At 36.0% G+C, this 25,259-nt stretch overlaps 5 protein-coding genes and 1 long non-coding RNA gene across 6 annotated transcripts; 3 read left to right on the top strand and 3 right to left on the bottom strand.

The window, feature by feature from the left end:
• The first annotated feature begins 80 nt into the window (after positions 1–80).
• Tssk (Testis-specific serine/threonine kinase) lies at positions 81–1,711 on the top strand. The gene is made up of 2 exons (XM_065311271.1): positions 81–743; positions 797–1,711. Exons 1-2 carry the CDS (start codon positions 436–438, stop codon positions 1,518–1,520), a joined length of 1,032 nt encoding a protein of 343 aa, XP_065167343.1. The 5' UTR covers positions 81–435; the 3' UTR covers positions 1,521–1,711.
• On the bottom strand, positions 1,658–5,212 carry LOC135797993 (uncharacterized). The gene is made up of 10 exons (XM_065310635.1): positions 4,433–5,212; positions 4,280–4,379; positions 4,117–4,218; positions 3,908–4,063; positions 3,513–3,592; positions 2,640–3,428; positions 2,328–2,427; positions 2,165–2,266; positions 1,939–2,094; positions 1,658–1,845 (listed from the first exon to the last, which is right to left on the bottom strand). Exons 1-10 carry the CDS (start codon positions 5,191–5,193, stop codon positions 1,768–1,770), a joined length of 2,424 nt encoding a protein of 807 aa, XP_065166707.1. The 5' UTR covers positions 5,194–5,212; the 3' UTR covers positions 1,658–1,767.
• A 711-nt stretch (positions 5,213–5,923) lies between these two features.
• LOC135797992 (CLIP domain-containing serine protease HP8-like) lies at positions 5,924–16,274 on the top strand. The gene is made up of 13 exons (XM_065310634.1): positions 5,924–6,203; positions 6,491–6,721; positions 6,813–6,938; positions 7,017–7,122; positions 7,184–7,389; positions 7,447–7,580; positions 7,658–7,939; positions 14,305–14,392; positions 14,852–14,910; positions 14,972–15,164; positions 15,540–15,743; positions 15,808–16,134; positions 16,188–16,274. The coding sequence occupies exons 1-13, from the start codon at positions 6,125–6,127 to the stop codon at positions 16,208–16,210; spliced, it is 2,058 nt and encodes a 685-aa protein (XP_065166706.1). The 5' UTR covers positions 5,924–6,124; the 3' UTR covers positions 16,211–16,274.
• A 741-nt stretch (positions 16,275–17,015) lies between these two features.
• LOC135799743 (uncharacterized) lies at positions 17,016–20,999 on the bottom strand. The gene is made up of 3 exons (XR_010550055.1): positions 20,811–20,999; positions 20,663–20,729; positions 17,016–17,260 (listed from the first exon to the last, which is right to left on the bottom strand). It is a non-coding gene; the product is annotated as an uncharacterized lncRNA (long non-coding RNA).
• Positions 21,000–21,929: 930 nt separating this feature from the next.
• On the top strand, positions 21,930–23,900 carry Nup62 (Nucleoporin 62kD). Its single transcript, XM_065312927.1, has 5 exons — positions 21,930–22,118; positions 22,200–22,820; positions 22,886–22,961; positions 23,027–23,483; positions 23,675–23,900. Exons 1-5 carry the CDS (start codon positions 22,067–22,069, stop codon positions 23,831–23,833), a joined length of 1,365 nt encoding a protein of 454 aa, XP_065168999.1. The 5' UTR covers positions 21,930–22,066; the 3' UTR covers positions 23,834–23,900.
• Positions 23,888–25,172, bottom strand: ATPsynB (ATP synthase subunit b, mitochondrial). Its single transcript, XM_065312950.1, has 4 exons — positions 25,022–25,172; positions 24,821–24,921; positions 24,509–24,757; positions 23,888–24,422 (listed from the first exon to the last, which is right to left on the bottom strand). The coding sequence occupies exons 1-4, from the start codon at positions 25,047–25,049 to the stop codon at positions 24,060–24,062; spliced, it is 741 nt and encodes a 246-aa protein (XP_065169022.1). The 5' UTR covers positions 25,050–25,172; the 3' UTR covers positions 23,888–24,059.
• Positions 25,173–25,259: the final 87 nt, after the last annotated feature.

Genomic DNA, 25,259 nt, shown 5'->3' with positions numbered 1-25,259 from the left:
GCCCACGGGTGACTAGCGATTATTGTGCATTACGAATATTTTTCATACACGCTTGAACTCGCAGAAGTAGGTAATCGTAAATGGACGTCATTGGACTCACAATAACATTGGCGAATTGAAGCAGAAGTTTGGCAAATGATTCCCAGTTGTCAATGGGGAATTACACCTCTAATGATCCTAAAAAATTGTATTATAGGGCAGTCGTGGATAAATTTCGCTTTTTGGTTTCTATAGCATTTATTTTGTGTTTCTCTTCTGTCACTTTCCTATCACAAAGATCAAAATTAATTCTTGGTTGCATTAAAATTTTTGTAGGAAAATATATACAGTTCCAAATTAAGAAACAAACTAGGGTCATCGGGGTCTTTATTCATGGAGTACAACAGAATAGAATGGTAAATTGTAAATTGGTCGAAGAGCCCAATAGCTTCACTTATGGCTAACTCAAAATTGAGCCCGCGGAATTCCGAGGTGAATGCTTTGGAGCAACGCGGCTACCTGATTGGTAAAAAAATTGGGCAAGGGTCATACGCCACTGTTCACCTGGCCGAATATGTGGACGGAACGGGTGGGAAGAAGATGAAATTGGCGTGTAAGATATTCGACAAGGAGCGCGCACCCAAGGACTTTCTTGAGAAGTTCTTCCCTCGCGAGCTGGATATCCTCACCAAGATCGAAAACGCTCATCTCATACAGGTGCACAGTATATTACAGCGAGGGCCGCGCGTTTTCATTTTTATGCGGTAAGTTTTGGCAGATTGTTGAAGTTTGTTCGTACATTGTATGCGCGCCTTAGATATGCGGATAATGGTGACCTTCTGGACTTCATCAAACGAAACGGAGTTGTTCCTGAGCAGCAGGCCAAACTGTGGTTTCGTCAGATGGCCAGTGGACTCCAGTATCTGCATAATAAGAACATCGCACACCGTGATCTTAAATGCGAGAACATCCTCTTGTCGCGTCGGTTCAACGTGAAACTAGCCGACTTTGGATTTGCCAGATTTTGTGTCGATGAAGAAGGACGCCGAGTGCTTAGCCAGACGTACTGCGGGTCGGCGGCATATGCCGCCCCCGAAGTAGTCAATGGAACTCCCTACAATCCAAAATTATCGGATATTTGGTCATTGGGCATCATACTTTTCATAATGCTAAACGCGTCGATGCCATTCGATGACTCCAATCTTCGAAAACTGCTCAAGGATCAGATGACACGCAACTGGGTATTTCGTACTAGGGTAAGGGATACTATTTCGTCAGCCGCAAAATCAATCGTAAGACATATACTCGAGCCGGACATCACGCTTCGGCTCACTTTGGAGCGGGTTATTTCTCACGACTGGGTGCGGGCGAGAAAAGAGCGAGCGAGCACGCTTATCGGGCGTCTTGTACACCCCCACCAGGGGCAGGAGTCTTCAGCGTCTAACGGACGCAGTTATGAGGAGGAACAGGCGATTGCTGGAGACCACAAGAAACCCGAAACCAAGAAGAGCAATACCATGATCAGCATGGCCAGGGAATAATAGCACCAAGGATTTGCATGCAGTAAACTCAATAAATTTCAATACCGAAACCTTTAGAACAGCTCAACGCCTATTTCTCAGGACAAATTTATGGTACCGATAAGTGTGAACATTTGCATAACTAATCACACAACTCATTGTTAACACACAAATTGTTTTAATAATAATGCAACAAATTTTGGTACAACTTACTTCATAACATTTTACGTTCTTATTTATATTAGTACTTAAATATGATTACAGGTACTTACATAGCTGCATCATTTGCTTTTTTTCGGTAAAGCGTTTGCATCAGTGCAAAATACGAATATGCAGATTTCAATATCTGTAAATGCAAGATCATTATTAAGATACATATTTTAAAACAAAACTGAGAGCTTGTTATATCAACTGTTGTTAACATTGTTGGTTTACTTACAGACTTAAACGAATCCAGGGACAAGTTTGCAAACTTCCCGGCGGTGAGGTAAACAGGTCGTTTTGATCTCTCCATAATAATAAACAACGTTTTGCGTACTTTTGTATCGAAGTTAATCCAATCTGACAAATAACATGAGTCTTGTATGGTAGTACTCTTAAAAGTTGCAGATTGCATAATTAATCAATTATTATCGCCTGTCAACATGTCATGTTTAATAATGTACCTCTAATAATAATTCATTCCCAAGCCAACAATATAATATTAGCTGAGTTAACATTGCCATGAAATACATTCCCATTGCTATAACGTGTGATGTAGCCTCTGCCTGGAAATTGCCTCATTGTATATCATAAAAATCAAATCTATATTGCTTGCATATTGCTTACATGAACCAACTGGAATCCTACATTACATATAACAATGATACTACCACAAAATTGCATCAAGTAACCAATACTAAAATTTCTCTCCACTAGCCCAATAAAACTGCAGATTCAAAAATGTAATATAAGTAGATTATTTTATGGTAAATGGTTGTAACATGGCGTTAAGCACAATTATCAATTCCAACACTGTTGATCAGCAGCCAAATGAATCATAAAAAACCTAAAGTATTAATTACTTTTTATTTTGTGGTTTTAAATTTCTTAGCTTATCAACATGATTGCCATTGATTTCTTGTAACTGTAACTGCTTACTCTAATATTGCAATATGATGTTTAACACAGTGTGCTAGCCATTTGTTGACTAACGCATTATCAACTTCGTCTGTTTTGGTGTATTTATTAGTCCAGGTTCGTACGTCTTTAATCATACCATTTAAAACCTTAAAATTTCCGGTCGCAATAGCTATAAATCCGCCTGAAACAGTGTCCAAGCAAGAGTTGTTACACGCGCAGATTACCATAGTCGAAGTTTCCAGCATGTGCATGAGTAGATTACTAAACGGCGTAGTTTCAAAAAAGGTAATAGGAAACAATGGCGTTACAGGCCACGTGAAAAACTGTCCACCACATAGCAAAATGAGTGCCGCCAGGCACGATAACTGATAAAAACAGCAAATTTTGATAGTTTTGCTAATGGTCTCTTCTATAATATGCTTTAATTCGTCGGGATATTGCTTGAAGATAGGTTCGTTTATTTTGTTGATAGCGCTTTTGAAGCTTTCACGTTTGAATTCATAGATTACATTCTTGACAATGGTGCACACAACTGATATCCAAATTGTAACAATGTTAGTAAATGCTTCCATGTGGCCTATTTGCACGTACAATTCAATTGTCAAGACACCCGTGCCAAAAATCATCCAGAAGAAAACCAGCACGTTCTTCATCTTGTACGATATTGTACGATTGTCAAAAGGCCACATGCCCGTCATTATCATTAACATTCGTTGGTATTTTATCGCGTCTAAGCTATCGGGCTTGCTGGGTTCCTCAACTTGGACCTTCATTTTGTGAACTTTTAAATTGTGCGGGTACATTGTTCTTATTTATACTATTTCTATTATTGCAGTGTTGAGTTAAGTGCTGTAATTAAGTAAAACTGTTGCAAAGTTTAGATTAATTTACGTTTCAATCATTAATTCGTGTTCCTTTTGCGAATACAAAGTTTGCATTAGCGCAAAATAGGAATACGCGGACTTTAAAATCTGAAAAATTAAACCACTAATTACCAGTTGCGAATGCACGAATATTAAATCATAATTGCGTGTTTTAATTGGATAATTCACTGAGAAAATTGCACATTGCACAATTCAACTTATGTTCAATTGTTCGCATATTATTAATTTACAATAATAGAACGTGAACTTGAACTTGCTTAAAAAATCAAATAACATGATGTGCGCAACCAAGCGCAACTTTCTCTAGACCCAATAGATAATTCCTTTTTTTTTATAATAACTAGACTTACAACATGTATGAATAATAATTTTAAGAAAATCATATCGGTAAATAATACATACGGATTTATATGAATCCAAAGATAGATTTGCAAATCCACCAGCTGTTAAGTATACCGGTCGTTTTGAACGTTCCATGATAATAAACAGTGACTTTCTAACTTTTAAATTGAAATCCACCCAGTCACTCTGATAGCAAGCATCTTTTACATTTTCGCTCTGCAAGTACATTATCAAATAAAACAAAACTGTTATTTAACATTTGTATATACATTTAACATTAGTTTATCTCCAAACCAACAATACAGAGCAAGTTGTGTCAACATTGCAAACAGATAAATGGTCATTGCAATGAACTGTATCATAATTGTTGTCTGAAACAATAATAAGTAGTTGTTATGTACCTATATTTATAGCGGGAGACCATTAACTCACATGAACAAGTTGGAAACCAATGTTGCAAATAACAATAACGCTTGCTAGGCATTGAACTAAAAAGCATTTATTGAAGGTATCTTCAATAAATACAACAAGCCTACAAAATTAATTATTAATAACAATTAATAACAATTGATAACAATTGTTTACTGCAAAATTGCTGTGTGATGTTGAACGCACTGCGCCAGCCAGTCATTCACTCTTTCATTTATCTCCGTCATCTTGGATTTCTCATCCGTTTTCATTTCTACCCATTTACGACAATCTCTAATCTTTCTGTTCAAAATCTTAAAATGTGTTGCGGCAATAATTATGAAACCGCCTGAAACTGTGTCCAAGCACGAATTATTATTAACGGCACAGAAAAACGAAAAAGTTTCAAATGCGTGCAACATTGGCTGAGCAGCCGCGCTCAAATTGAGAAATGTAATCTCATACATCGGCCGAAATTTGTGTGTTTGCACATAGAAGATGAATGGTTTTGTGACTAGTAGCACCATTGCTAAATAGCAAGCAATTTGGTATACGATATTAATACGCGATACAAAACTTGTCTCTTCTTGCATGATATGATCCAGTTCATCAGGATAATCGAAGAAGATGTCCCTCTTGATAAACTTCAGAGTTTTGGCAAAGGACTTTAGCTTTATCTGATATATGATATGCTTGATCACATAGCACGCAATAGACATCATAATTGTCAGCATATCGTTAAAAACCTCAATGTTATTAACCTGTACAGACATCTCCATTGTTAGGATGCAGGTGATCAAAATAACGCAGAATAGTATAAAGTAATTAGTGTATGTGTAGCGTTTTGATGGATTATCCAGTGGCCACATTGCAGTCAGTATCATTAACCATTTTTGATATTTAATTGCGACCAAACTGTCGGTTTTTGTCGCCTGCATATTGAGGAGTAATACTAATAAATTCAAGTTAATAAAATTGGCAATACATATAGCAGTCGCAACTGAATGCTGATGTGTAATTATCAATGTCAAAGGATGTAAAGGTGAATTGATTTAACAATCGGAATTAATAATGTTAGGTAATTATTGTACATTTGTCTTTTATGATAATTTTAATTAATAGGTATTAGGTTTAAATCAGAAAAGATATCGTATCTTTAAAATGTTAATCTGTGAAGTATTTGTTTAAATATTTATATATCTACACTTGTATTTCAAGTTTTATAAGTTTATACTTATAATTTGAACTAGAATATGATTGAATCGTTTAAAATATAAACTGTAATTTACAGTGGAACTAGCTAGTTAATAACTTTCTCTCATCTATGTTATTTTTGCAATTAGATATTCAACATTTTTTTTGGAAATCACAAATCGTTCCTACCTATTATTTATTCACAATTTGTGAATCACAGATACTAGGTACTGTGCTTAATTAATAATGAAATTTTTATTTTAATATGTATTTACATATAGGTAATTTACTACGATTTAACTGGTTTGTAAATGTGGATTAACATAATTCATTAGCAACTTAATAAATTAATGCATTTCAAAATTGATTCGAGTTGTTTACACTTGTTTGGCGGTGACGTATACACAGAATTATAAACAAAGACGTTCAATGTGCCGCGATGGGTTTCCCCAAGGCAAAGCGAGCCGGGTCGAGCGACTGGTTTGCGATTGCCAGGTCCGTCTACCAGTTTATCGCCGACGGACAGTGCGGTCAATCTAGTTTGAAGCATTGTCGTAATAAGACCCAACCATGTTCGAAAATTAATTTGCTAATATTTGTTGTAATATTCACTCATCGAACAAATTCGGATAATTAACACGCGGTTTTTTTACGATATTTTCGTTTCTTGGCAAAATGAAGCTCCATGACACTTGTATTCCCGGCAATTTGAAAACAACAATTTGCGTGCTAATTTGCGTTTTATGCCTTCCATGTAAGTAATATTGTGATATTTTATACGCCAGTGATGCTTAATAAGGATACATGTTGATTTGCGTTTTAATGTTAATATCAATCTTATTGAGTATGTGATTATCGTATTAAAGGTCACATGGCAAGCAATAAAAAGATTGGATTGATTAAAAAGTTACGTAGAAGTATATGTTCTCTATTTGTTTTGTTATTAAATCAGGTAAACACGCACATGCCACATGTTCTTCGTAGAAAATATAAAAGAATGTAGTAATTGGTCAAATAAATTTGACACCTCGTTTCTCGCAGATATTCAAGGTTGTACGACTCCACGAAATGAGCCGGGCAATTGTATTGCAATCAAGCAGTGTCAGCCATTTGTAAACATTTTACAACGACGGCCGGTGTCGGCAGCCGACGGGGATTACTTGAGGAGATCACAGTGCGGGTTTTCCGGCAACGAGCCGAAAGTGTGTTGCCCCACAAGCGGATCGTATAACAATCAAGAAGATGTAACATCAAGAAGTTCAGTCGACAAAGGTAAGAATAAGTGCGGTCAAGTGCATCTACCGTGACGGGCCATAAACTTTACACATTACTTCACATAACTTTTTGCGTGTTTGTTTTTTAGACTTGAACTCCAATTTACTTCCTGGTGTGGATGAGTGCGGTGTGAGTGAGCCGAATCGCATTCTGGGAGGTGAAGTCACCGAAATCGATGAATTCCCATGGATGGTTTTGCTAGAGTATCAAAAACGTAAGTGGGCTATTCCGGAGAATTATTTATAAACCGTATTTGGTTTTTAATCATAACTAGGGATTATCTGAATTCTAGCAAATGGACGTGGTTTTTATTGCGGTGGAGTGTTAATTAGCAAGCGCTACGTCCTGACCGCTGCGCATTGCGTAAAAGGCAAAGATTTACCAAGGAGTTGGAGTCTGTAAGTCCCGAAATATTTAACAATCATTTGATATAATTGATTATGTTTGCATTGTCTTTAGTGTTAGCGTTCGTTTGGGCGAGTATGACACAGAGAAAGAAAAGGACTGCGTTAGCCATGGTGTCGGTGCTGAGGACTGCACAGATGATCCAATTGACATTGAAGTTGAAGAACGGATTGCCCATGAGCAATACGATCCTCGCGACATGAATCAATACCATGACATTGCACTTTTAAGGCTTAAAAGAGACGTTCCTAAATATACAGGTATGTAGGCATTCATTATTGATAAAGTTTTTGATTTTAATTTATTAATTTGAATAGATTTTATCAGCCCCATTTGTTTACCAAAAACTGTCTCCGAACGTAGGGAGGATTATACAGGTAACAACCTGACAGTTGCTGGATGGGGCAAAACTGAAACAAAATCCGAAAGCAACATCAAACTAAAACTGCAGGTTAGATCTAGCTTAGATCAATATAGTGTTGTGATATATTTATTGTTTATTGTTATTTATTGTTTTTGTTTCTATAGATCCCAGTCAAAAGCAACAGTGATTGCACCAACACTTACAAGTCCGCCCGCGTTCAACTAGGAAGTGGACAAATGTGCGCTGGAGGAAAGAGAGGCAAAGACTCTTGCCGTGGGGACAGCGGTGGACCGCTTATGTCACAGCGTATGAATGCAAATGGCGCTTTCTGGACAGTTGTAGGTATTGTGTCATTTGGTCCATCACCCTGTGGAATGCAAGGGTGGCCAGGCGTTTACACCAGAGTCAGCGAGTACTCCGATTGGATTATTAATAAAATCAGAGCATAATAAAGTCAAATCAATTTTGTGAATAAATTATAGTTTTGATACGTACTTCAATAACAAGAAAATATAGCATTTTGTGTGTGTAAATTAAATAATAACCCTTTTTGATACGCAAGTATCAGTGTGTAGCCGGCGAACGCCATGTCGTAGGACAACCGTTCTTTCACCAAATTGTAGGTATTAATATTCTTTATAATTTTCATATATAACTGTTTGTTTAACCCTCGAGAAAACTAAAAAAATGCCCTTTTTGTGTTTTTTGCTCGGCTAATTTAGTGTTTTTTTGTTTTAGCGGGCGAACGCGATGTCGTAGGGCAACCGTTCTTGCACTAAATTGTAGGTATTAAATTTGTTTATAATTTTCATATATAACTTGTGGGTTTAACCCTCGGGAAACCTACAAAAATGCTCTTTTTGTGTGATATGGCCAGCTAATTTTGTGATTTTTGGTGTTTAGTGGGCGAACGCCATGTCGTAGGACAACCGTTCTTTCACCAAATTGTATGTATTAAAATCCTTTATTTTTCGAAATTTTAGCTTAAAATTTTTTCATTTGAAAAATAGAGTCAACATTTTTTTACTTAATATTTTTCGGTCGAATTTTTTTGTTAATATTTTTTTCGATCGATTTTTTTGTAAAAAAAACTTTTTGGCCGAATTATTTTGTAATATTTTTTTATTCAAATTTTTTTCGGTCGAATTTTTTTGTGAACATTTTTCGGTCATTTTTTTTGTGTAAAAATTTTTTCTGTCGAATTTTTTTGTTAAAAGTTTTTCGGTCGAGTTTTTTTGTTCAAATTTTTTCGATCGAATATTTCAATTTTTTTCGGGTAAAAAATAAAGTCGAATTATTTGGCGGTTATGTCAAGAACAAAAAGGTCTACGAAAAACGGACGCATTTTTCTCTAAAATTGTAAATAGGGCCTAAACGGTTAATGTTATTAAAAAAATATACCAAAATAATCGATGTAGAGTTAAATTATCTATCAGGTTTCCGATTTAAAATTAAATCGAAATTAATAGTTCCATGCATAGTGCGAGTACAGTTCTATTCATGTTCTGCACTACCACACTGAAAGTGTCAGTGTTTACATACAAACATGTTTTCTTATCTTGTGCAATTTTTGTGCGATCGCCACGCGGTTTGCTTGTGTACCACGCTAGTTTCATTTTTGTCGTCATTATTCTTGAGTTGCTAAATGCTTCTTCAATTGTGCGCGTTTGATGTGCGGGGTTCCTACCACGCGGATTGTACATACCCAGAGGTAAAACGTGAGTTGTTCCGTCGGCCGTCGTATTTTTTTGTATTATACGCGTACTTCAATTTTTGTATTAAAAATGCAAAATGTATCAAACTAATTGGCATTGATATTCCAATACATAAATAATAAAAGTATACCATACTACAATTATCGGTAGATAACACCAGATATCGTGTCCCCAACATGTTTATGTCTGCTGACAATTCTGTTTCCTGCTTAGTCGGTCGTGCGCCGTGATGTCGTGAGCACGTGTTTTGTTCGTCAGTCTATCTTTATAGTTATTAATCATGTTTCTTGAGATTTTAATTTGGTAGTAACATGGGAAACAATAAATGTGAGGCAAGTGTGGCCAAGAATCTGCTATTGGGTGACTGTATCCTAACATTTGTGTCTGTGAATTCATTATTTATTTTTATTCAACGATTAATTTGTCCAAATAATCAACATTTAAGTAATTCACGTCAATGCCATTTAGAACGTATTCATTAAATTTTATATTTATTTGGTTTATTATAATGTGTAGTGAAACTATTTCCTATAAACTAAACATGTCAGGTCCATGAGGCATTTTTCGTATCTTTCTAATGCTATCAAAATTACACAGTTATACGCTGTAAAGTAGCTACCTTAGCGCCGCCTCGTGGCTTTTTTTAAATGGTGGGTAAGCTACACCTGTCAAGCTAATGTTTACACTTTATTTTTGAATATATTATCATGTTGGAGCTGTATTAATTATTGCAGATGAAATTCTTTCCCGTCGTTTTCGCAAGCTCTCAGCTCGTAAACCTGCATTAGAATTTCTTTTTTTCCGTATATTGGAGGAAATATAGTTGGGTGATAAGATTCATTGAGTGGATTGTGAGATTTTTCACCCCCAACAAAATGTGCACTGCAAATTCTGGATCTACTTAAATATTCTCGTTTGCCGTTAAAATTGCGAATAAATCTTATTCTTTTTAAATAAAATGAAAATATTTATTATTATTATAAATTTGAAGATTAATTCCCACAAACAAAAATCTACTTACATTTCTCGACGTACCTACTGCTGCAATCCACTTCTTTTTTCTTTCCAATTCCTGAGGATATCCAGGAAAACGGTGAAATTGCAGTTCTGGATTTTTCCTTTGAGTGTTTTTACAGTCGACAACGCAACAAGCCCGAGTTGATACTTTTTTATCCATTTTGCAAAATTATTAATTCACTTGCAATTACATATATAGGTATATAACATTTGGCACTCAAGGTTTCAGATCACTCACTATTTAAGAAATAAGCCACGTGGCGGCGCTAAGGTAGAAACTTTACTAGGGTATAGAAAATGGTTTCGCCACACGTTAATGAAATACAATTATAAATGACTTTTGGACAATTTTGGGTTGTTTTAGGGGTTTTGCACTGGAACGTGCCATCGTAGGAGAACCATTCTCTCATCAGAATGTAAGTACTGAATTTTTTAAAATTATTTTCATTAATAATTTTAGTGATTTGTTAATTAATTAGCAATAAAAATTGCATTTTTGTGTTTTGAAATTAATTTTGGGTTGTTTTAGGGGTTTTGCACCTGTGTCCGATTTTGTATGCGCACCATTGTTTCATCAGATTGTAAGTATTGAATTTCTTTATCATTTTCATTAGTAACTTTAGTGATTAGCTTATTAACTAGAAGTCAAAATTGCATTTTTGTGTTTTGAAAGACTAAGTTTTGTTTGTTTTCGGGGTAAGTACACGAATGCGGCTGCCCCTTAATATCAGCGGAGTCCCTAAAGATGTAGAATTTAATTCTTGGTCGCGTTGTATTCTATAACCTGTAAAACGTGAATTGTTACAAAAGTTTTGTACGTTATGTCGGTAACCTACAACTGTTGTTTTACATCCAGTCATTTTGAATGGTTTTTATAATTATATATAACATGGTTCCGTCTGTCGTCGGTGATTGTTTTTTGCTTGTGAAATTACAAAGCACTCGTGTTAACCTATGTGTAAATAACACAAACGTCCGCAAAAACTTAAGAATAACTTGGATTTATGTTTAATTAATATAAATAAACAACATTGCCTGTTGAAGAAGGTTAGGGCACTTGTGCCAAGGAGTCTACCGCTTCCCTCGCGGAAATGTTAGAGATGCGCGTATTATAAGGCAAGTTTTACTTTCAGGAGATTTAAGAGCTATCTATGATTTTCAATTTTTAAAAAATGTATGTAGTTTTTAATGCTGCTAATAAAACATAATGTAATATTATATACTTCTTAATATTTGTCCCGTTTGCCGTTTGCAGGATTGATGTCTTGAATCATATTCCATATGAGTCTTAGGTGCATTGAGCGCATACAATAAATAGCTGTTGTATGTGTTGGGTTGTTGTTTTTAAAAAGTTGAATAAAGTAGAATCATAAATAGAAGAATCAAATAACAATGATATAATCACTCGGTGGTAGAGTGGGTACGTGCACCTGCTGGCATGCTAGTAGACACGGATCGAATCTCAGGTATAGAAGGCATTTTTCTCAAATATAAAAATATCAGGTGCAATTTGGGTTGCATATATGAATTGCAACGAAATAGAAGAGAAATTGTAAACAAGTGAAGGCAATAAGTGAAATAAGAAAGTAAGTGAAGAATCGGGAACAGAGAAATAGAAGAAGAAGAGGAAGAAGAAGAAGAAGGAGGAGTAGCAGAGAAGAAAAGAGAGAAGGAAGGGAACAGAAGAGCAGAGTAGAGTAGAGAAGAGGAGGAGATGGAAGAAAGAGAGCAACAGGAGTGGATCATATTTTTAAATTTTTTGGCGCGTGTCGTTAGACAGTCTACTGCTTCAATGCGTCCATTACTTCCGGCCCAGCCTACAGCTACGAAGTCTCTGCGCTTCATCCCCGAAATACTTAGGCATATCAACAATTTTAATGGTGGGGGATCACCCCCAGAGAGAGGGAACTCCTTATAAGGACAATCCTTACAAGATCTTGTAAAAATAGTTCTAAGTTTTAAATCGCCTCAAGAGAGGGGACACTTAAAAATTTTCTTACAAGTTCTGACCTGTAGCTGAAATGAAAGAAGGAGCATACAAATCACACAGGATACCTTAACAATTTTTATAGTGGGGATCATCTCCTGAGAGAGGGAACTCTCTTAGAGACTTGGGCCTGTAATGATAGAAGGGGTACACAAATCAAAGAAGTCAATATATCTTACTATTTATTTATTGACAATAGAATACAAGTTTATATTTTACAAGTCAACAGAATTTATGTCGCCATATTGAAACAGGACTCTAACGGGCTAAAGAAATTAGCAAATAGCTCATTTTCTAGACGATTGAAAATGGAAACAAATATACAGGGTGTTACAAATGATAAATTTAATGTGAAAACATAAAAACATTTTTACACTACAAATATGATTCGTTCTTCACCCGAGGCTCCTGGAAAACTAATATACAGGGTGTTCCAGAAAGAAAATTCAAAGTGCAAAGGGGAAAATACTAAAAACATCAGCTAAAGCAAAATTTTCAAGGACACAAAGGAAAACATATATACAGGGTGATCTAGAAAGAAAATTCCATTTTCAAAACGGAGAACACTCAAAACTCACAACTAAAGGTGATTTTCTACGTACGTGCTGTTAGTAAAACTAACAGGGTATTACAGAAAAAAATCAGAAACTACAAAAGGAGTCAATAATCACAATATGACACAATAAGAGGAAAATTTACAAATCAACAACAATATTTTAATATAAAATCAGAAAAACCGAAACCCGAAAAACATCAGAAAATTGAGCAATAGGGTGCTACAAAAATAAAACACTTACATTTTAATATTATATTAAACTTGGAAAAACAATCGTTGGAAAACAAGTTGAAAACTAACGACATACTCAACAAGTAAGATTAATTCATAAATATTTTTCATATTTTTAAATATTTATATAATGTGTGTATGTGTTTGTAGAATATCTGATGCGATAACTTTCATATTGCAAATTATATTAAATTCAACAAAACATAGGAAACTAGCACAACGACTATATGCAACCAAACTAACAAAAACAAGAATTAATTGTAAAATCTAATCGAAGCAGTTTATTTTACAATTTTTACAATATTTAACCATTGTTATTAATTTCAGGCAGTTCAGAAAGACGCCTGGCCAGAATTGTCGACAGTGGAAGAGCGCATACAAGAACAGGATTCGATTATTTTGTCGATGAAAGAAGAACACGAACAGGAAATCGAAAAACTTAAAAATCTAATTAAAGAAAAAGGATGAATATAAAATTACTAATCTATACTCCCACCATCGCAATCACTTCCAAGGGCTTCATTAAATTCATAAAATAAGTTTGTTTAATTTTTACTGTTTCTCTGTTATGTACAAAAATCATTCGAATATTAAATAAAATATGAATTTAAATAAGGATTTATAGGCATCCTTCTTTATTGCATTTGATAAAATTGTGTTAGCACAGGATAATGATATTGATATGTGTGTAGAAGTGTGTGTGTGTGAAGTAGAAACAATAGCATGGAAATCACGTGGCTAAACGTTGTTAAAAGCCCTTGTTTTGCCACTTGATACTTGATACACTATTAAATGTTAATAATTTTTTGAATTTTACGTTGGGCAAAAGTAGGTGAAACGGAAACAAAAATAAATGAGTAGGCACTACCACCACCACAACTACAACTGCCGGAACCAATCCTTGTGATTACGGATGGCGTCAAAAATTAAATAATAATATATTTTTATAGTTTTTAATTTCTCAAATTTTATTGCACGGTGCAGAGGCGTCATGTAGGCGAGATGGAAACAAAGGTAAATGAGTAGGTTGCGTTTTTATTGTTAATAACCAATAAAATATTTATGTATAAATATATAAACACTAAATTTTGCGTTTTTGTTACATTATAATTTTTTTGTGAATCGGTAGATTGTCCGTTTTAAAAAGTTAAAGCAAGACGCATAATTTAGGCAAACATGATGATATCAGGTAAACACATAAAATTTACGCATTTAAATAATCAATAACTAATTGTGGTCCATAAATCCATTAATAAATTATGATTATAAGAAGTATAACTTTTTGTCATTTTTTCGTTCTTAGAGCGGAGGCGCTTTTTCATAATGGCGCTGGTGTGGAACTGTGTTTTGGTATGGTTTCAATCGAACGTGTTGGCAATGGTGCACCATGAATGTAACTACAAGTATTTTATTAAATTTGGAGGCCGACATATTTTGAAAACCCCTGCCTTTAATCAGAGCATGCATTATCCTCGGCATAAAGTTTGCAAATGGGCTTACAGTAGTCTACCGGGTACCTTTTTTGAGGTCACTTGCAATGCAATTGATAAGCCTAGATCGAAATACAGCAAGAGTCAATGTCTGTATGATCGTCTTGTGGTGAGTCCGACTGGAGATTCAAAATTCTCAGACGGGCGAACCTATTGTGCACAAACTCGACAACCAATTAAACTACAATCGGTTTCAAATGCGCTTACAATCGGTACTCGTACTCGAATATTCGCGTATTATGAGATATTACTTCCTTGGGTTGCAAAATGTGTATGTATTATAATTATAATTTTATTTACATGTTTGGTCCCTAACCCACGTTGGCCTGGTGGTCGCTATCGATGCATTATCACTACCAAAGCATTCCCAATTGCCAGACGTGATACCAATCCCGGTTGTGATTGCGGAAGAATTCAACTAGTAAATTAGAATATAATATATTTTTTAACCTTTTTAATTTAATAAATTTTTCTTTGTACAGAGGCGCATTGTGGGTGGAACGGAAACAGGGATAAATGAGTATGTTTTCATGGCATCCCTGATTGATTTGGTAAAAAAAATCCACTGGTGTGGCGCATCTATTATTTCCACTCGCTATGCTCTTACTGCCGCTCATTGTATAACACGGCGAAGAAATCCCTTAGGACTTTTGGTTGGTGACCATAACCACAAAGGTACAATAAAAATGAATTGCAAAATCTGTTAGTAAGCGCATAAATCAACAACGCCTAGACCAATTTGGCCAATTCTTTTTTGAAATGTTTGTTAATGTCCATGGATGGTTTTTACGGCAAAAAAAAATTGAATAATTGCCGGGAAAACGCTGAAAACAGCCCTTTTCTATAGAATAAAAGTTGGCATTGAGATTCATTCATAGTTATAGTTAAATAGTTGGCGCGCTAAAGTGCATTAAATTGCGAATCTTATTGATAGAATAGACATAGTACTAGAACAAGGGAGTAAAAACGAATTACATTTTTATTAAACACTACCGGAACGAAGTCGCGGGCAAAAGCAAGTATGAACTAATTGCAATTTGATACTTACAGAGCGTTTTGAAACCGATTCAGCTAAACTGCATTTATTGGAAGATTTTATTGTGCATCCCAATTATGGTCGATTTACTCGGCAAAATGACATTGCAATCGTAAAAACAACTACTCCTATTGAGTTTAATACGAATGTTGGTCCCATTTGTCTGCCATATCGTTATGTCGATGTGGATTTTTCTGGAGCAGTGGTGACTGCTTTGGGTAAAACTGTTTTTATTTGATTTAACATAAATAAATATGGTTAAATTTGGTGATTTTTTTTTAGGATGGGGAGTCTACGAAACCGAAAATGATGAAATTTCTGACTTTCTGAGAGCGGTCAACCTTACTATTGTTACCGAACAAAGATGTCAGGAGTTTTATTCAAAAATTAACAAAATCATCACCATGTCACAAATATGCACCTTCGAAATGGGCAAGGACTCTTGTAGGGGTGATTCGGGCGGCCCGCTTGCATGGTTCGACAATTACAAAACCAACCGATACCAACTCATCGGCATTATTTCTTATGGCTTTAGTTGCGCCACGGATGCACCGGGTGTAAACGCAAGAGTTCCTAGCTATGTTTCTTGGATTCTAAATAAGACAGCAGGTATGATTTAAAAACAGAAATTTTTTCAAATTTTGATTTTTTCTTTATTTCAGACGCGTCCTATTGCTTTATATAAACTGCTGTAGTTGCATTAAAATATTGAGTGTATATTTGAATCACAAATATATCTTACTAGCTGACCTGGCGAACTTCGTACCGCCTTATTTATTTAAACTTTATTACACAAAAAATAATATTGTACAAAAGGCGGACTTAATGCCGTAAAGCATTCTCCGCCAGTCACATCGCTAGCCCCGCCCCGACTTCGCACGGAAGTAAAAAACCGCATCAAAATCTGTTGCATAGTTTCAAAGATTTAAGCATTCAAAGGGACAGACAGAGAAAGCGACTTTCCTTCTCCAAACAAAAACATCAACCTGTCAATATTGTTGGCGCGGCGGGTATGTCACAAATTACCACAGATTACTAAATAAGTCATGCGAAGTTTGTATATGCGTTCTGAAATCTCACACATAGATGGCGTGACAACGGGAAACGGGTTTTATTTTCTTTTCAATCTTTCTGAGTCATTTTCCTAATATTTTTTTCCGTAAGAACATTCTACAGAGTATTAGAAAACTGCCAAAAAAAATCAGCCAAATCGGTCTAGCCGTTTTCATGTGATGGCTTGACCAGGCGAAACGGGTTTCATTTTTATATATATAGATATCATATTATTTCCATTTAAACAGTTAACTACATAATATCTGATAATTAATCATAAACGTAGATGATTTACTTAAATATTCGTTACCTTTATGAATATATTTCAAGCGTAGAATAAGAGAAAGTCAATGTAAATTGATAATAACTACTATTGGGGTAGTGACAGAATGCAAATCACATAAGATAAGGTAGTTTGTGATAAAGTAGTAAATTCATTCACATATTCTTTACATTTATTATTTTAAATAAATTTTGCCTAACATTTCAAGCGCGAAATGAGATAAAGTGGACGTGCGTTGATAAAATCCGCTGCGATGGCCCATGTGTACAAAACATTACAACAACGATATGATCGCGGGAATATTTTTAGTTTTAACGGACATTCTAGCGACATCTCGGGGAGATTTTAAGAGTTCAGTTTGAATTTTAAAATATTATTCTACGATTCAGGGTAACACATCTGGAAACAACAAATGTAGTGAATTATTGACTGGAAATCAAGAAAACGAAATACACAGGGTAATACATAAGAAAAATTACAATGTATAAAAAGAAAATCCGACAATGAAGCGGAAAACATAAGAAAACAACAAATTTAATAAATTTTTGTTTGATCAATGGAAGCAAACATACAGGGTGTTACAAAAATAAAATGACACTATTAAAAGAGAAATCATTTATATAAATAAAACACCATAATGAATTATATTGCATATTGAGATTTACTTTGTAACGCGATCGCCTGACACGGTTCAAACTTGGAAAAGTGCCAGCCGACGGCACCGCACACATCCCCGCGACAAGATATTAAAAAGACAGTGAAAAACAGTGAAACCCACATTCTAATGCGAAACTAAAAATGCAACCGTCGGCACGCGACAATTTAGACTTACGACGATTACGGTATCTTGTTACACGCATCTAAAGAGAGTAAAATAGTGTAATAATGATGTAATAATTCAGTACCATTACGTGCCGATATTTATGTCGATAATTAACGTTAAAATGCGTTTCACTGAATTAGAATAAGAACAGACTGATACGTTCGGACGATCAAAGTACGAACGCAACATGGAACTGGCTGAAAGCGATGAAAAAGTTGTTTATGCACAAACATAGATAAACGCGTTGAGTTGAAAAAGAAACATTCAGGTATGTAGGTCAAATACAATTTATAGAATGTTCAGAAGAGACACGCAATTATATATTTTTCCTATTTTTCAATACAAAACTTTACAAAAAAATTTGCCGAGCGAATATCCGGCTCTTCCCGTATGATTTCTAGGGGCAGCAATAGCGAATCCGTAAGATTAACTCTCTGACCATCAGAATCAAAAGCGAACGTGCAAATATCGCGAATAGTTCCCGCGATATGAGCCAATTTCCACGATGAAACATTATAAAAATTGAAAAATAGTGAAATTTGCCGAGCGATTTTCTGGCACTTCCGGCATGATTTCAGCTGGCGGCAATAGCGTATTCGTAAAATTAGCTCTCTGACTATCAGAATCAAAAGCGAACGTGCAAATTTCGCGAATAGTTCCAGAGATATTAGCCAATTCCCACGATAAAATATTAAAAAAATTGAAAAATAGTGAAGCTTGCCGAGCGATTTTCCGGCACTTTTTGCATGATTTCTAGAGGCGGCAATAGCATATCCGTAAGATTAACTCTCTGGCTACCAAAATCAGAAGAAAACGTGCAAATATTGCTAAAAGGTTCCCAAGATATGCGTCAATTTCCTCGCAGAAACATTAAAAAAATTGAAAAATTATAATTCGATTTGTGTAATTATGATTTCTTATGTTGACAGAGTGCCAGACTTTGCTGTCAAAAATGTTTTGCTGATGATGACTTTTATAATAAACTATTCCACCTAATGTAAAATTGTTATATTCATGATTTGGGCATTGAAGAATACTTGCTTATATTTACGATACCAATATAAACTGCAAGATGTGATTTTATTCCAAGAAATAAAGATTCGTTATCTGCAGGTAAACAAACTTATCACTTGTGCGAAATCGCGTGATCGCACACGGACACGGTATGCACTCACTACCACCGACAAACAATATTCAACGCGAAAACGTGCATCGTAGTGCCATCTAACCGACTATCTAGTAGCGGCAGGTTTAAATTCAAAACACATTTTATCAAATATGCAACCAAGTTCATAATGCATGAAAATGCCAATCATAAGCAATTTAATAATGCCTATCAAATCGCAATATTGCTATAATTTATACTCTATGATACAATATAATAATATTATATTCACACATCGGAAAATTGTAGATTAGGGATGACTGGAAAATTCTTTATCAGATGGAAATTTAAAATAATTTAATGGAGTAAAAGGTCTAAAAACACAACTGAAAGTACTGACAAGTCTTTAAATATAGAGATAGAAAGGGACGAATTGGAGTCTTAATCTACGGACAATTCGTTTTAAAATAAGCTAGTTAAATTGGATATTAAAGAAATAAAATTTTAATTCATATGAAAAAATTAACAAGGGGATGCTCGATAATTTATTTCCACCATTTTCGACAGTGAATATCTTCTAAACTAAAAGAGATAGCAACCAGAAAATTATAGATTATGAAAGATTGGAATATTCTCTATATGAGTACCTGAATACGAGTAACTTCAACCGCTACCCTCACACGGTGCCTTGAACACGAGTCACTTCTACCGCTGCCCTTGTACGGTGGCCTGAACACGAGTCACTTCTACCGTTACCCACATACGGTGCCCTAAACACGAATCATTTCAACCGCTGCCTTTGTACGGTGCCCTGAACACGAGTCACATCTACCGCTACCCTCATACGGTGCCCTGAACTCGAGTGACTTCTACCGCTGCCCTTCTACGGTGCCCTGAACACGAGTCACTTCTACCGCTACCCTCATACGGTGCCCTGAACACGTACCCTTGTACGGTACACTGAATACGTGCCCTCTTTTGAACTAAAATTGCAAGCGACCAACGGATTAAAGAATATGAAAGATTGGAAAATTCTCTATCAGGTAAAAATTAAAAATAATTGTGTTCCGTTGGGTATATGTGATCAAAACTAAACTAGAATATAATGCATCCGATATGGGCAGATGGCAACGCGACACAAAAATGTTGTTTGTACACAAACGTCCCATCTATGAATTATACTGTAAATAAAAACAAACAAATTTTCAAACTTCTGAAACAAGAATTGTTCTTACGAAATTTTTATTAATGAATTATTCGCGACCTCTCTTATTTGCCCAATTTAATTACCTTATTTTATAGAGAATTTTACAAAGATAAAAAAAAATGGTTGTTTGTAAAGTAGGTTTACGATCGAGATGTTTACGTGATAACGTCTTATTGGTGATATAAGTTTTGTTTGTTGCAATTGTTGTAACACTTCACTTGCACTTCACATATTGTTTTACTGTTAGGCTCCCCGCACACTACAAACTTTTTATCGGCCGATAAAAAGTTTGTAGTGTGCGAGGAGCCTAAGGATATAACGAGAGGGGGGTATACCTGCGATCGGCCTCGTGAGGCCTCGCGACACAGTTTCTGAACAGTCACCCGACTAAAACGATTTTAAAGACGTTATCACGTCAAAACTTTAATCCGATATAATTGGAATTTAAAAAAACCGAGACATACATGGGATAGGGATGGTTATGACAAAATTCAAGCGAAGGAAAAACTAAACAGTTAATTTTGAGATGTATCACCCGAGTAGGTACGCGACTATCTTATATATTTGCAACACGCGGTGGAACGCGAAAAATCAAAACAACGTAAATACAAACTAATGGAGAACGCTGAAATTAAAATGAAAAATTTAATTGAATTATAAACTTACCAACGCAGAACTCATGGACTCCAAGGCACGGCAAATACTGTAAACCAAGGCTGGCCAATGGATTTTCCTGGAGGGCAAAATCTTTTAGATTGCGGCGGCACCGGGCCAAAGACTATGGCCATTCATACATAAAATATTATACACATACAAAAGTTCCAACTATGGTTTTTGCGGCGGGCAAATGCAAATGTCCTGGCGGGCCACTTCGTGGATAAGAAAGCAATAGATGCGCAAAACCGGCGCGTCGGTGGCACGCGACCTTGTGCGCGAATCGCTTTGACACGTGACCTGTGATCAAGATGCGCCAACATGCGGCGCAAGGGGATCTCATGCGTTGCATTCTCGCGGCGAATGCGATATGAAAATGAAAGTTATGTTCAAAACAAACACAATTCTCGTATCGAATGTTCGCGCTTGCTGATAGCTATAGAAATAAACAATACATGTATATTTTACGATTTTACATCTATAAATAATGGCAAATATTTGGATTAAAAAAAATTAATACAAATTTAAAATTCAAATTATGTAATTCAGATTTCTTACACTGAAAGAATGCCCGATTTTACACAAATTATTTTAGCGATATTTAATTAAATAGAACAAGACGGATTAAAGATTGAAAGGAACGAATCGCAGATTCTTAATCTATCGACAATTCTCAATAAAATAAGCTAGTTAAATTGGAAATCTAAGTAATGAAAAAAATCATCTTAATTTGGTGCCCTAAATACGAGTCACTTCCACCGCTTCCCTCGTACGGTGCCCTGAATGGGAGTCACTTTCGCCGGCACCCTGCTTTGGTACACCAAATGAGACTCAACTATACAATTGCAATTAATTGCAATATAACTAAATATACAATGAAAAATCAACGTTCTTGACCTAAGTCAATAAACTTGAACCAACAGATTGAAGAATATGAAAGATTGGAAAGTTCTCGATAACATAAAAATTAAAAATAATTCTATTCTTTGGATCCTAAAAAGTTCAATTTTTTTGAATTTAAACATAAGATAAGAAACAAGAATACAATCGCTTCGCTTGAAGTGACAATACGTGCCATGCAATTTTAAGCACATTTATGAATATATCAATCAAGAAAACACTATGAAAATATGATAATAAAGAAAAACAAAAATAATCACTAATAACACCGAAAGTAATACGCGTTACCGAATTAAATCCTATGAAAGGAGAATCGCGACGACCGCGTGCGAACCATCCGTCGGATGCGATGAAACTAATTTTTATATATGCAACTTTAGATACACGCGAACCTCCGTAACCTAAGTTTTTAAAACGTATTTACATGTTACTTGTTGCCGCTCTACCATTTTCAGTTTACTTGGTTTAAAATTATTGTTAATCACTTGTGTAAAAATTCAGAAACATTAATACACAATGTCTTTTTCGTTTGGTACACCAAGTACTACAACAGGTACACCTGCACCAGGTCAGTAAAGTATACACTTTATACAAAATGTAATTTTCTATCCATGTAACTCAATAATTATGTTTTGATTTAATAACACAGACTCAAATCCTACCGGCGGTTTTACTTTTGGAGCAAATTTAGGCGCTGGTGATGCCAAAGCAGCTCCAACAAAACCTTTGGGTTTTGGTGCTCCACAAACTTCAACTCCTTTACCAACTTTTGGTGGTTTTGGAGCTGCTCCAGCTGCAACACCACAAAGTACAGGCTTCACTATAGGTGGTACATCAGCAGCTACAAATTTAACAAATACTTCTGGGCTTGGCACAACTCCAAGTACATTTAATCTTGGAGCAACACCAGCCAGCACTGGTTCAGCTTTGGGTGGAGCATCTTCTACTCCTGCTGCAGGAGGGTTTTCTTTGGGAGCTACGCCTACAGCAGCATCAGCATTCAAGCTTGGTGGAGCAGCTCCTGCTGCAGCAGCAACTACTGCAACATCTGCACCTGGTTTTGGATTGTTGGGAACACCAAAAACTACTAGTACTGCAGCAACAACCACAGCATCAGTTGGTTTTAGTTTAGGAGGCAGCCTGGCTGCTACCACTGCAACAGCCCCAGCATTAAATTTAGGTGGAAGTTTAACTGCAACTACTTCTGCTAGTTCATTTGGGTTTGGTGCAAGTACAGCTAAAACTACTACAACTGCAACAGTTACACCAAGTAAGCATCAAATACTTGTTTATATCTTTATCTTTATGAAAACACAATAAAAATGTTTTATTTAGCATTTTCACTGGGTGGTGCTGCTAAAACTACAGCTACAACAGGTTTTTCTTTGACTACACCAGCATCTACATCAACGTAAGTTCTTTAATCTTTTTTTTTTTTTTAATAAAATGTTATTCTTTCTATTATTTTATCAATAGAACGGCTCTAACGACCACAACAAGTGCCATCCCAGCTACGGGAAATCTCAATTATGGTCAACTGGTCGACGCCATAAATAAATGGACGATCGACTTGGAAGAACAAGGAAAATTGTTCTCCAATCAAGCAAAACAATTGAACGCATGGGATCGTCTGCTGGTCTCTAATGGTGAGAAAGTTTTATCACTCAACAGCGGCATTGAACGCGTCAAGCAGCAACAGCAACAACTCGACCAAGAGTTAGATTTTGTGCTTGCACAACAAAAAGAACTCGAAGATTTAATCAAGCCGCTGGAGAAGGAGTTGAATGAGATCCCGCTTACGGACGTCGACCGAGTGCATACTTATCAGCTTGCCGAAAATATGGATACGCAATTGAAACAGATGTCTGAAGATTTGAAAGAAATCATCGAGCAGTTGAACGAGTCGAATAAGACTCAGGAAAATTCCAATCCGGTAAGTAAATTGTTTATTAGTGCGTATTTAGAGATGTTTTGCGAAAGTTACTTATAATATCTGCCAAAAGTTTTATTTTAATGTCGTGCCACTGGAAGCATAATTTTCAAAATGGCGGAAGATGTTGCGGTTAACGTCTCCATCCACATGTATTTTATTATTTATTGACTATAACTTTGTCTTTTTTCTAGATTACTCAAATTAGGAAAATATTAAACGCTCATATGGACTCGTTACAATGGATCGACAGACACACATCGAAAATTACGGGTCATCTGGATCAGATTTCGAAGATGCACGACTTACACCGGCAGTCGCATGAACACAGCCTTAAGAAGACTTATGACTGAATCAAGGTATAATTTCCAATAAACTATTTCTCTTTTCGCCAATATAAATAAAAATAATTTTAAAGTTTTTTTATTCCGATCACACTACATTCAAAGAAAATGCGCTATTCGTTCTAAGCATACAGGGCTGTTCTTCATTTGTAGTAATAGGACATATTTAACTTAACAGAGAATGTTTTTTATTTATAAATTGTAACTCTCCTAGCTGGCCGACCAGCTCGCTTAATTAAGCTTTTGCGAGACCGGCAAGATCAGCGATGCATTTGTCGATGTTGGCTTTGTCCTGGTCGGGGGTGATGGAACTCTTGACCTTCTTGACAACATAGTCGACCATGCACTTGTGCGCGGCGCGCCTTTCAATGTCCTGCTTCTCGACCTGGAAGTCCAGGCGTTTCTTAACTTCGGAATACGCGTTCATCATGCGCTCGCGGTACGCAGCCTCCAGTTGCAGCTGAACGTTCTCGCGTTTTGCTTGCGAGAGGATGTTCTGACCCTCAGCGGACCACTGCAGTTTTTCTTCACCCTTGATTTGGGTCTGGAGGACCTCCTTTTCATTGACGCGTCCTTCGTTCCAGTTCCTCTCATAATCCTATTAACAAGCATAAATAGAAACAGTGTTATGTAACTTATAATTTGATGAAAAAACAAAGAAAAAAAAAGTTTATATTAGCATACATCAATTTCCTTGTCCAGATACTGGGCAATGGAAGGTCCCAGCTTAGTGACACCAAGATAGATCATCAGAAGCAGAGACAGACCAGAGTAGTATTCATGTTCCATCACATAGATTTCCTTGCTGATCAGGTATGTGCTCACAGTGACACCAAGAGTGTATGGTCCAGTGACACCAGTCTTCTTGTAGAAGAATGTGAACCATTCCTCAGGCAGGAAACCCATACGGACTTTGCCTGGCTCTCCACGAACCTGTTAAAAAACAAACGTGATTTTTATACACACTGGAAATGTAGTTATGAAGGATTTACTTACAGGTCGGGATACACTGCCGGATGCCGCATCAGCTGCAGGTGCACTGTTTGCAGGGGTAGTTCCAGTTGCCCTTGCAAACGCGACTAAAGCGCGGTTTTGCCCTAAAACATAAATATTTAACCATGAACTAGATATAAAACTCAACAAAAATCAGCGTAAAGTGTGAATGTGAATAATCATGGTTGTAAGATTGATAATTACCGGATAACAAGGAGGCTCTGGACAACATTTTCAGCTGAATTTTATTAGGTAACAAGCAGTAACAAGGTTAAAATGTCCGGCTGACAGCTCCCTGATCTACGGACTGTGCGAACTCGTCGGGTGTTAATGTGTTGGAAAAGGATAGATATAGTTACATAACTATGGTACCAACAAAATAGCTTGGAAAGTTACCAGATATATGTTCCGGTCCGTGAGTATATTAAGTTGCCTATAGATT

Source organism: Atheta coriaria, unplaced genomic scaffold, assembly GCF_025399875.1.
Source record: "Atheta coriaria isolate IRGN ID8LTWV9N9 unplaced genomic scaffold, Caltech_Dcor_3.1 hic_scaffold_9_pilon, whole genome shotgun sequence".
Taxonomy (NCBI): Eukaryota; Metazoa; Arthropoda; class Insecta; order Coleoptera; family Staphylinidae; genus Dalotia; species Dalotia coriaria.
This window is presented reverse-complemented; position numbering and strand designations above follow the sequence as displayed.

Coding starts and splice junctions, on each gene's coding strand:
- LOC135797992 (XM_065310634.1), top strand. CDS start 6,125: ATGAAGCTCCATGACACTTGTATTCCCGGCAATTTGAAAACAACAATT. Junction 6,722..6,812: donor AAGAAGTTCAGTCGACAAAG/GTAAGAATAAGT, acceptor TTTGTTTTTTAG/ACTTGAACTCCAATTTACTT. Junction 7,390..7,446: donor AGACGTTCCTAAATATACAG/GTATGTAGGCAT, acceptor TAATTTGAATAG/ATTTTATCAGCCCCATTTGT.
- Tssk (XM_065311271.1), top strand. CDS start 436: ATGGCTAACTCAAAATTGAGCCCGCGGAATTCCGAGGTGAATGCTTTG. Junction 744..796: donor CGCGTTTTCATTTTTATGCG/GTAAGTTTTGGC, acceptor TGCGCGCCTTAG/ATATGCGGATAATGGTGACC.
- Nup62 (XM_065312927.1), top strand. CDS start 22,067: ATGTCTTTTTCGTTTGGTACACCAAGTACTACAACAGGTACACCTGCA. Junction 22,821..22,885: donor AACTGCAACAGTTACACCAA/GTAAGCATCAAA, acceptor TGTTTTATTTAG/CATTTTCACTGGGTGGTGCT. Junction 23,484..23,674: donor CTCAGGAAAATTCCAATCCG/GTAAGTAAATTG, acceptor TCTTTTTTCTAG/ATTACTCAAATTAGGAAAAT.
- LOC135797993 (XM_065310635.1), bottom strand. CDS start 5,193: ATGCAGGCGACAAAAACCGACAGTTTGGTCGCAATTAAATATCAAAAA. Junction 4,380..4,432: donor CATCACACAGCAATTTTGCA/GTAAACAATTGT, acceptor TTAATTTTGTAG/GCTTGTTGTATTTATTGAAG. Junction 3,429..3,512: donor CACGAATTAATGATTGAAAC/GTAAATTAATCT, acceptor AGTATAAATAAG/AACAATGTACCCGCACAATT.
- ATPsynB (XM_065312950.1), bottom strand. CDS start 25,049: ATGTTGTCCAGAGCCTCCTTGTTATCCG. Junction 24,922..25,021: donor CAGAGCCTCCTTGTTATCCG/GTAATTATCAAT, acceptor TTTATGTTTTAG/GGCAAAACCGCGCTTTAGTC. Junction 24,423..24,508: donor ATCTGGACAAGGAAATTGAT/GTATGCTAATAT, acceptor GCTTGTTAATAG/GATTATGAGAGGAACTGGAA.